Genomic DNA, 11,402 nt, shown 5'->3' with positions numbered 1-11,402 from the left:
TTTGTGGAGGCCTTTGCATATTAGTAACGGCCCATTTAATTTCAAAAAAGGCCCATTTGTATGGGCCCAAGAGCCCACCCAACAGGTCTAGGGTTTCCTCGCTCCCACGGGGTTTTAGCACCTACATATATAAGCCGCAAGCCGCCGCCTCCCTTCCTGCTTCGCCCCCCATTTTTCATCCCCTCACCCCCCGCCGCCGCTGGAAGCCCGGCTCGCTAATCGCCATGGGTAAGCCCCTTCGCCACGCTCGCCGGCGTCCCTGGTCGCGTTTTCCTTGCAGGATCTGACCTTTTCGTTCTACCGATGGCAGCCCGGATCAAGGTGCCAGAGCTGCGGGCGAAGAACAAGGCGGAGCTGCAGGCACAGCTCAAGGAGTTCAAGTCGGAGCTCTCCCTCCTCCGCGTTGCCAAGGTCACCGGCGGCGCCCCCAACAAGCTCTCCAAGATGTGCGTGCTTGATTGCTCCGTGAACCCTCCTCCCTCTTCATTGTTTCGATTTCCCCGGGCTCGCGGCGAACTGAAACCGAGGCGTGGATCCGCGGCTTCTTTTTCTCTTGCAGCAAGGTGGTGCGCACCTCCATCGCGCGCGTGCTCACCGTGATCTCGCAGAAGCAGAAGGCGGCGCTGCGGGAGGCGTACAAGAACAAGAAGCTGCTCCCGCTCGACCTCCGCCCCAAGAAGACCCGCGCCATCCGCAGGCGCCTCACCAAGCACCAGGTATACACGCCGTGCCCGCCGCTTCTTCTCGCATCTCCTACACGTGCTGTTTTGCTTCCTTGTTGAAATTTCGATCTGGATAAGTTGATGCGGTGCGGTTAAGCTCAGTTTTTTTTTTGAGCATTTGCGGTTAGCTCAGTTGTTCATTGCTGGATGTGCTGTTTCGTGAAATCGTTGAATGATGCAAATGTAGGTAAAAATTTCCATCCCTGTTGCCATCATGGTTATAGCAACATGATTCCAATTGACTGTGGTTAGGGTTCTGATATTATTGTTTTAAAATGATTGTGTTCCTGCTGTTCTAGCACTGATGTGTTAAATGTTCTTATTTGTATGATATGGTGAAATGCTAGGCAGCTTGAATATTTCCTTGGAGTTAACTTAGTGGTGTAACTCTAAGGTTCAACCCCTATCAATCTCTACCTTTTAACAACAGTCTAAAAGCAGATGGTTTGCCTTAGAGTGGAGAGAAGCTAGCATTTCCATTACTCTTATATACATGTGGTTATATGATTATTGGGGCTTACTGTCTTGGCACTAAACTTTCTGTTCTTAGTGAACTGGTAAGCATAAAGACCATTTTATCTTGTTTTTGTGGTTGGACAGTGTCATAGGTCCTAGTCACTGTATGGTTTGTGCAAAATGACATGTCCAAAGCCTCCATAAAGTAGTTTGTATGCTTCAATCTAGTGGTTGTTTTTCCTTTTGTAATTAGCTGTAAGTATATTGAATTCTTGTAGCTATCAACTGTGTGTAAATGCTATTCACCCTTGCATGTTGAACTGATACTAGAGTTCTTGATTATTGTGGGATTACATGCATGGGGTCTTCAGTTATTGTTATAATGGCCACTGAACTAACTGGTCAGTTGGATAGATATTCATTTTCTTTGCAGTAACATGGAGCCGCATTTGCACTGCATCATCTGTAGGGCAATTTCTTTGTTCCTTTCAGTTTGTTGACATGGGTTTCTTTTGCCCTGCAGCTCTCTTTGAAGACTGAGAGGGAGAAGAAGCGGGAGAAGTATTTCCCCATGAGGAAGTATGCTATCAAGGCCTAGATTAGTGAAAGTGAACATGTTTACCCTTGTCAAGTTTTGCCCAGAAGTTACCAGAATTTGATGTATCGCACATCTATTGTCATCTAAGTACAATGTAGCTGATCAACTGCGTGATGAAAAATGTGTACTCTTTGCTTGGTAGAATATGCTGGCCATTGTTAGTTTTGCTTCCACTTGATCCTCGTCAGCTTTGCTGTAGCTTGATATTTGAATCTATGTTTTCAAGATTACTCATTTGGGCCTTGTCTAGATCCCTTGCTCGTTATGGCTTAAACAGTTATCCTTGCACATGGGTATTGGTAATGCTTGCAGCGACCATACCTCCCAGATTCAGCCTTTCACTATTGGTCCCAATGCTGGTATTGTGACCTGTTCTGCTTTTGTTCTCCTGCTTTTCCTTAATAATAAACACAATCTACTTTCTTAAACTCCAAACTTTTCTTTTCTAAAGCAACTGCTTCAGTTTCATCGTTGAGAGAAAACAAGATAACTGCCTTTTTTGTTTGTGGGATTTAGATGTAGGGATAATGGTCAACTAACACATTGCTACTCCCTCGGTCATCGAGTGGACAGTTTTTTGGAAGTGATTTTCTGGGAAGCTAAGCTGCCCTGAAAATCTCCTGCTTATATAATCTTCTTGAACTCGAATCAGTTACCTGCACCAGGCTCTCCTGGTAAAGCACATGTCGCATGTACTCACACTGGGAAACAAATTCAGTTAAGATTCTTGGTAAACCTCTGAGCATTCCACCACCGTAGGTTCAGCAGCGGTTTCACCCGTGGTGAACTCGAATCTGATGCCTTCTTGGCCATCATACTCCATGCCAGTTACCTGCACCAGGCTCTCCTGGTAAAGCACATGTCGCATGTACTCTGGTGGGCAGCCATAGGCCGTGTTTGTTTTAGCTTGCTACAGCTTTTGCTACTCCAACTAGCTGAAAAAGCGAGAAGCTCCGCCAAACGAACCAGCTTCTTCAAGCGATGAGAAGCTGCAAAAGCCTCCCGTTACACTACAAGCGAACAAGCTCGCTGGGAGGAGCTTCCCGAGCTTTTCCACTTAAACCGGTTGCCCCCCTCCTCATCCTCGCGCTGGCTGTTGGCCCTTCCTCCCCTCCGCAGTGGCCGCCGCCGTTCCTCCCCTCAGCTCGCGCTCCCGCCTGCCGGAGCTCTCTCTCCCCCGTCCCTCCCCTCCCCTCCGCAGCAGCTGCCGCCGTTCCTCCCCTCAGCGCGGGTCGCCGCCGTCCCTCCCCTCGGCTCGCGCTCCTGCCGACCGGAGCTCTCTCCCCCGCCGGCGGCCGGCGCGGCCGGCCGAGGCGGTGGAGGCGGGCTGTAGGCGCCCGTGGCGGCGGGCGGCGGCGGCGGCGGCGCGGCGCGCGGGATCCGCTGGCGGCCGGCGCGGCCGACGGGTGGCGAGGCGGTGGAGGCGGGGCTACACGCTGGGGCAGACGGGCTCACACGACGCGGGGACAGGACTGCGGGCGGATGGCGTCTGTGCCGAGCCGCCGTCTGCTGGAGCTCCTCCCTCGCACCGTGCTCCCTCAGTGACGGCCGACACCCACAATCTCCCCCAAACATGACTTGTTAGCTTCTGTGAAAAACAGCTTCCTAGAGAATCAACCTGAGCTTTTCCAAGTAGAGCTTTTGGAGAAGCTCAAACTCCCCCAAACAGGGCCATATACCAGTACTTCATCTGGTCGATGGTTGCAATGGCGATCTTCTTCTTCCTCCTCTCGCCAGGGGACTCGCCGCCATGAACGTAGCACAGCACCGAAACCTGCCATGGATACCTGAATCCCGTGCTCACATGGCCTGTCAGGTCAATGCGGCGATCCAGCGACCACGACCCGGACATGATGTCGTGGAGCATCCAGACCTCGAAAAAGGGCGCGTCGTGTCGAGGGAAGCGGAAGAGGTCTCGCACCAAGCACAGGCGACCGTCGAGCTCGGCCAGCGTCGCGTGTACTACTGGCCGCTTCGGCTTGCCGCCGCCCATGGCGAAGGAGGGCAGCGGGATGCGCCTGAAGAACTCGCCACTGAGCACGAAAGCGAGGATGCCATCCGGGTCACCGTGGTTCCCGTCGGAAGCCCGCCTGCAGAGGAACCAGTGGAGGTGCCCGTCGGCGAACACCGGGTCCGTCTGGGTGGACACGAGCGCGCCGCCGATGACGGGCGTTACCTGGCCGAGCGGCGCCCGCCAGCGGCACTGGCGGTCGCCGACGGTGAACACGCTGCACCGGAGCTTGGGGATATCACAGCACGGCCGCGCCGACGGCGGCAGCGTCCTGACGAGCTCGAGCAGCACGGCCTTGTGCCTCCCAGTCCCGGCGGCGCCCGCGGGGTCGTCGAAGCCGAGCCCGGCGCTGTAGAAGTACCACGGCGGGCGGCGCGGCGGGAGGCGGAGGACGCCGCCGGTGGAGGGGTTGCAGGCGAAGAACTCCCCCCGGCATGGCCTGTCGGCAAGCACCATGCCGTGGCACGGCATGCCGGCGCCGCAGAACACGCTGGGGCAGCCCTCGCACGGCATTGACACGGCCGCAAGACCACGCGGCCCCGCCGCACTGGCCCCGATGACGAGCAGCTTCCGGTGCTTGTCAGGATCCACCGGGACGGAGACGAACCTGACCGGATCGGAGGCCGCCTCCGCCGCCTTGGCCACGTGGTAGAGGCGCCCAAAGGGTGGCGAGGAGATGAAGCGGTTCCAGGATGGGGAGACGCAGCGGGACACGGCGACGGACTTGGGCGGCAGCCGCGTGAAGATGTCTTCTACGAGGTGGTCCGGCAGCGGGGCGAGGGGCGCCGGCGCCGCCGTGGCCGCAGACGCCTCCTTGTTCCTGGTTCGCCGAGCGCCGGGCTTCTTCTTGCCGCGGCGCTTCGCCATCGTGGCCGCCGGCCGGAGGAAGTGGGTTTGGTTGGAGGAAACGACTAGACGCAGAGGTGATTTACTTTGACGCTGGGCGATCGCCACTTCACACGGCTTGCTTGAACGACGGTCAAATCATGCTAATAATGTGGCCAGCTTGCTACCTAGTCAAAGCAATTACTGTAGCAATTTAATGTCTAATACATGTAAGATTCTCATTCAATATGAGAATTTTGATTTTGCAATTAAACAAGGCCTAATTTTGCTAATGTGGCAACAACTTCGTAGTAGTGGTAGACTCCACTGGTATTTATTGCTTCTCGTGGTGCAGAAGCGCCTCTCTTCAGGCGAGCGCATCACGAAACGCCTGCTTTGTTCTCTGTTGTATCTGTTACGAAGAAATTAGTATTAGTGATCAATTTCTATAATAGTTAATTAGTTTATTCATTAGGCGGTTACCTTTCTTGAAAGGACCAATTCACGAAGATGCCATTCACGAAGGGGCATGTCCCTTCAAAAATAGACACCCTTTCCCTCTTGTACATATATAAGAAATGGTCTAAACCATCAATCAATACATCCAACCATTCCATTCACTTTACTTCTAACACGTTATCATGCACTTTGCTCTCCACTGAGAGAAAAACTCGCGGAGTCGCCTAAACGCACGCTCTAATCTTCTGAGCACAAGAAGAAACAAGAACAACACAATCACCGTGGAGAAGAACTCGCCGAATTGCTGCATGAACAAAGGCCGATAGGCCACGCTATTTCGGCCTGTGCTGGTCGTCGTCGACGAGGCCGCCATGGTCGGCGCTCCCGTGGTGGTCGCGAACGCCGTTTCCCCACTGGACGCATGGGCTCGCCGGTGACATGCTAGGCAAGAAGAAGACCGCAATGAATAACGGCCACTCGCCGGCGATGACAACGGGCGCCATCAACTTCTTCATCCATGAACTCTGCAGTCGCCATCCCGAACAGAGGCCCGACCTCAACTGCAGGAATAAGAATCGATGGATAATCGCCCAAAGCAAAAGAGCATAAGAAAACGAAAGAAGAATTGAAAACTACAACTATCGGCCAGCCATCATCTCAACCTGTTTCTTCAAAATTTCTTCTTTCTTTACTGTTATTTATCACAAATCGAGTACATGCAACAGCATTGAGAATCAAGTATTTGGTTTCTCAGCCTTGATAGAGAAGAGGAAAAGAACAGATGCGTTTTGCCTCATCGACATCCATGAAAATGTAAGAAGCAAACCATTTTCTCCGCCCAGGCAAAGAACCTGTCAACTCCGAAGATGCACGGTGATCTTCCACGGCGCCTGCTCCTCCCCGACCAGGGGCACCCTCCGAGCCATGAATGACCGGCGGGCCGGCCAAGCCCGGCGCACGGGGGAGGGGAAGAGCAAGGAGAGGAGGCGACGCTACAGCGCTGAGCACGGCGCACACCGGAGGTCGCGGCGCAGAGGCCATCAGGCGGTGCGCGGCGGCGCACCACGGCCAGCGACGGCGCGACCAAGGGGCGGCTGCGCGCCTTGACGGGATCGGCGGCGGCGGCGGTTACAGGGGTGGAGGAGGCGGCCCCCCTCTCCCTTTTAAACGGGCCGGCAACTGCCAGGCCGGTTTTTGGGTCGCCTTGGGCCAGATCGGCCCACAGGCCGCCACGCCGGGCCACTAGCAGGCTGCCTGTTGGCAGGCCGTCTCTCTCTGCAAAATTGCGATAAGACTCTTAGAACTTTATCTTTTCATGTTTTAGATTATTTAGTTCTATATTTTGAGGCCTTAAATTGATACGTTTTAGCCCCTAAACTAATACAACACTGCAATATATTACATTTATAATTAAAAATATAAGTGTTTGTTTTAGACCTTGTGTTTAAACGAAAAATTATGCAAATTATTTATCTAGAGTAAATATATAGTTTTTTGAGACCTATCAGTCTTTAGAAATTGCATCATAATACTTTATATTACGGAGATTTTTACTATTTAATATTTACATATGTTTCTCTGTGTCTATGATTTTCTGTTTTAGTCATGGACTCTGACAGAATTTGTATGGTAGAATCTTTACTCCTATACATTATTTGCTTTTGAGACCAGAAAATTGTATATGTAAATATAAATAATTTCAATTTTGTTGGTTGGCAATTATTTTATTTGCAATAAAATTGGATCCTCTTAATTAAGTGATGCTTAATTAATGACGGCTGTATTTAGGCACATATTAGCCTAGTCTAGAAAGGCAAAATGGCAGCCACACCATTTTTGCTAGTAAGGCTAACATAAAAAGTAAATTTTTGTTTTAATCCCTACGGAATTTGCGCAAATTATGCCACTATCCATCTATAGCACTATGTGCTTAGTAAATTTTCTGTTGTAATATCTGAATTAAACAGTATCAATATGGTAGAGTACTTTGTTAACATTGTTAATTTGGTTATTTTTCTATAAGTAACATTTTAATAAAGATTGTTCCTCTTAATTAAGAATTTCTTAATTTATGATGGTTTATGCAAAATTGTTATATCCATATCTTGGATACATTTGGAATCCCAACACAAGTAATGGAGACCTAGGCATTGGCTGCGCTTAATTTATATTGAATTATTCAGCCCTGAGACCGTGCCTATGGCAGCGATTATTCGCCCATTGCTGAGAGGTCTACATCACGTTTATTTTAAACTTGATGATTACCAACATTGTGTTCTCCCAAATAAGTGTTTTGGAAATATACAAATGGTACACTTTTATGGTGATTACCATCATTCATTATTAAAGGTTACACACAGGTAGTAGAGTCTTAGGCATTGGCTGCGGTATATTCATGTGAATATATCAGCCTAGAGACTGTGCCTATAGCAGCAATTTATTTGCCTACTACTGAGAGATTTACTCTATGTTTCGGACATAGAGATTATCTACTATGTGTGTGCCATATTAATAATGATTGTCTATGAGGTATACACATCTTGTGACTACCTCTAATTGTTGTGAGGTTTGAAATTTTTATTGACTATCTCCAACTATCCAAAAACAAAGTGAAGATATGGATCTTCCCCTAAATTTTGCATTGGAGATTACAACATCACCATAGTGATTTTTAATTTATCTTAGGTATAAACTCATTACATCAACGGGTTGTCACTAATTGTGGATATTGACTTTAGAGGAGTTTGATGAACTCGCTCTAGATGGTATCACTATCCCACATGGACAGTGGACAATAGCATTGGTTTTATCCCATTGACTAAGAAAAATTTCATGAACCTCAATCTAGAGTTGTTCGTTATACATCAAACATGTTGTAATACTTATTGTCAACGCATAAGTATTGTACGTATCATATTATGAATTTGATACTTGATAATATTTATGGATTTCTATATATTAGATGAGAATTACATTGAATTTTTGTCATATATAGATTGTACGGGAATCATTCCAATGTGGAATGATATTTGTGCCTAGTGGATAATTTGTACCACAAACTCTATAATTACAGAAGCAAAATATTCTTGGTTCTTGTGACAAGAAAAGGGAATATTTTTGGCTATCGCTGATGCGATGCAATGATAGTTTGGTCGACTCTTTTCCACTATCATTCTTCCTAAGGATATGAGTAAATAATTGAGGACATTTAATTATGTTCTAATTCAACTCATATTTTACTAAAGTATAGAGATATCCACATGTGTTTTTAGGAAAACACAAAAAGATAATTTTGGATATGGCATATAAGTAATGAGATGGATCTCATTTTGGTTGTATTATGCATACAACCATTCCCGTACAACATGTTGTGTATAAGAATTTTTCACATTGTTGATCCATTCAAGATTTGGAATGATCAACTGGCCATCCATAGGAATGCGTAAAAAATTATTGGTAATTCTTTTGGTCCTGATTTCCCCAAAGTGTGGATACTGTAAGTACCACAGGGATATGGATTATAAGATCCTCTTATCTTAAAATCAGGTTGACTCTATTAGATTCTTGATCATATTCAAAAGAATATGTATGGGTCCGATACAAAGATTGTATGGACAGTTCAGACATTTCATGGTTGTATAGATACATCTATGAGATGATCTAGAGTGTCTAAAGTTTACACACTCAGCCATGCATTTGGTAGATAATGCCTTTTGTTATGAGCATTATCCTGAACACTACTAAATTTTTGTACCTTCAATGATGATTGTTTGGTATAACATAGATTTAGTTACATATCCAAAAAGATAAATTGGAATCTAGATGTATGACATTAAGTCATAGCAGGACCATTATTAGTAAAATGCTATTACCAACTTCGTGTTGCAGTCAGGTAGATTTACACACTCCTGACTTATAATTAACTGCATATCCCCTATATGCATTTAGTACGTGGAGATCCATGAAGATTTCCTATTTGCGTAAGATTGGTTACGTTGTATACGTACCACTCTCACCACTGCAGCATACATTGATGGGTTCACACAAAAAATTGGGGATCATCTGAGATTTCAAATCTCTGTCGATTGTTCAGTATCTATATCTCTTAGAGAGGATCTATTTACAACCTGTATGCTGGGTTTTAGTATAAATGAGCTTTTCCAGGCATTGGGGGGAGATTTGAAGTACCATATATAATGCCCGGAAAATATTTGAATGCATAAAGCATTTCAAGCTCAGGATCACGTACTAAATTAACTGAACTTTGAGTTCAAAGATTTGCATAGTATTGCAAATAAACTGCCACATGCATTTACTAATCATTAATCTAATGCAAGTATGTGCCAGAAAGAGTAGTGGTACTAAGTAAAACCACTCAACTCCCAATTGTAAATAAGAGGGGGAGCAGTATGGCCATAAAGCAGGATTATTCATGCTAGCAATAGAAGAATTTTCTTCTAAATTAGTAAATACAACTCAACTTTTGGCTGAAAGATACCTAGAGGACATTTTATGTCCTGTGGATATTTATAATCCACAACCCAGCTCAGAGGTGCACCAAAATACTGATGTTGGGATATCGGAAAGCCCTGACTCTCGTTTAAGGAAGTCACGATGAGTCATTCAGGGTCCATTTTGAGTTTTGATAACCGGAGAATTATATCATATAAAGGCTACATGAGTCGACTCATACTTCTCTGAATAAATTATATACATTATTCAAAGTTATCCAGTTAATAAGACCATGGCAGAGTACTTTGTCACTCTTACTGGAACTTGACGAGTAAAGTTATACATACAGAGATAGTCTTGCTCACCAAAAGAGAGGTGTTTGGTAGTAAAGCCAACACCTAGACGTACCTTTACTGTGGGTACAAAAGTGTTTTCATCATAGAATGGATTGAGAACAATGAGGTGGTGAGATTAAAGCAAGACTAGTAGCACAAGGGGTTTACGCAAAGCCCAGAGCATTGATTTCAATGCAGGTTATTCTCCATAGTAAGTTATAAATTTCCGATACTACCTTTTGACCGGCAGTACAAAAGCATCTATCTTTGCAGTTGATAGTTGATAGATGTAGTGATTTACATATGATCACTTGATTTGGTATATTGTGAAACTTCCGGGAAGGAGTTTACATATCCAATACTTATATATAAAATCGCAACAAATACCGTGTATTGCTTAAGTCAATATATGACTTAAGGCAGTTAAGTTGATTTTGGTACAATTGACTTTGTATGTATTCCTTATATTAAAGGATACAAGATTGATTACACGTGGTGTTCATTTTAGAATTCTTAATTGGATTTTCTAGTATTATATGATGGTCATTAATCTTGACATCATTGGTAATGAACACTTGTCAAGAACATGTTGTAATCTAAAGACGGAGTTTAGAGATGGAAGATAACGGTCTAAATCAAAATTTTATTTTGTGTTTAGGATCCAAGTATTTTCTTCCAGATTTTTATAGTAAAGCTATCTATATCCACATCATATTGAATGACTCAATATGAAAAGGGAATCCTATGGTGGTTCTACCTCATGATAGAGAAAGGCATGAGGAAGATTGTTTATTATGCCATAGTGATTGAATTGAGATATTAGGACATGTGGTCCATTATTCCTGTGCTATTTATGCGCTAATATATATATTGCAAAAGTTCCCAGCCGGATATTATCTTTGCAATAATTTGCTATCTAATAGTTGCGCTATTCTACCTAAGGCCGGTAGATTCAAGTTAAGAATATCTTTGATATCTTAAAATAGCACATACGGATTTGGCCGATTACGTGGATATCATGATTCTGGTTATCTATAAGATCCCCAAAATTCCAGATCATTGAAATAAGCTTTACATGAATATGGAAAGACTAATATATAATAGTCTTTAAGTACGTAGACATTTAATGGTCAATTCCATTAATCATTCTGATATTGTATTGTATAAGGCTACACATGAATGTGTATAGCTTGACAGAATGATATATCACATACTGAAGTTATGTGGTATTGATTCTATTGAATCAAAGGTCATTATCTATAAAGGTAATGCAGCTTGTGTTGTTTAGATGGAGACAAGTTATACTAAATGCAATATTTTGCATTAAGATGGTTCTGTTTCATAGGTCATATGGGCATATGAACATTTGCAAACTAAGTACTTGTGATAATCTCGAAGAGATATTCACAAGGTCTACCATACTCCACATTTCATATGTGTATAATATATTGGTATGAAATGTTTGCAAGTTTCAGGGGGAGAGTCTCTCGTCTCTCTGATTAATAACTTGTTGAAAACATCATATTGCACTCTTTTCTTTGTAT

At 45.0% G+C, this 11,402-nt stretch overlaps 1 protein-coding gene across 1 annotated transcript; it reads left to right on the top strand.

Moving 5' to 3' along the window:
* The first annotated feature begins 114 nt into the window (after positions 1-114).
* Positions 115-2,019, top strand: LOC120640674 (60S ribosomal protein L35-2-like). Its single transcript, XM_039916579.1, has 4 exons — positions 115-228; positions 311-446; positions 560-716; positions 1,702-2,019. Exons 1-4 carry the CDS (start codon positions 225-227, stop codon positions 1,774-1,776), a joined length of 372 nt encoding a protein of 123 aa, XP_039772513.1. The 5' UTR covers positions 115-224; the 3' UTR covers positions 1,777-2,019.
* The last annotated feature ends 9,383 nt before the right edge of the window (positions 2,020-11,402 follow it).

The sequence above is a fragment of the Panicum virgatum genome, chromosome 7K (assembly GCF_016808335.1).
Source record: "Panicum virgatum strain AP13 chromosome 7K, P.virgatum_v5, whole genome shotgun sequence".
In the NCBI taxonomy this organism is placed as follows: Eukaryota; Viridiplantae; Streptophyta; class Magnoliopsida; order Poales; family Poaceae; genus Panicum; species Panicum virgatum.
The sequence above is the reverse complement of the archived record's forward strand: the minus strand, read 5'-3'. Positions and strand labels throughout refer to the sequence as shown.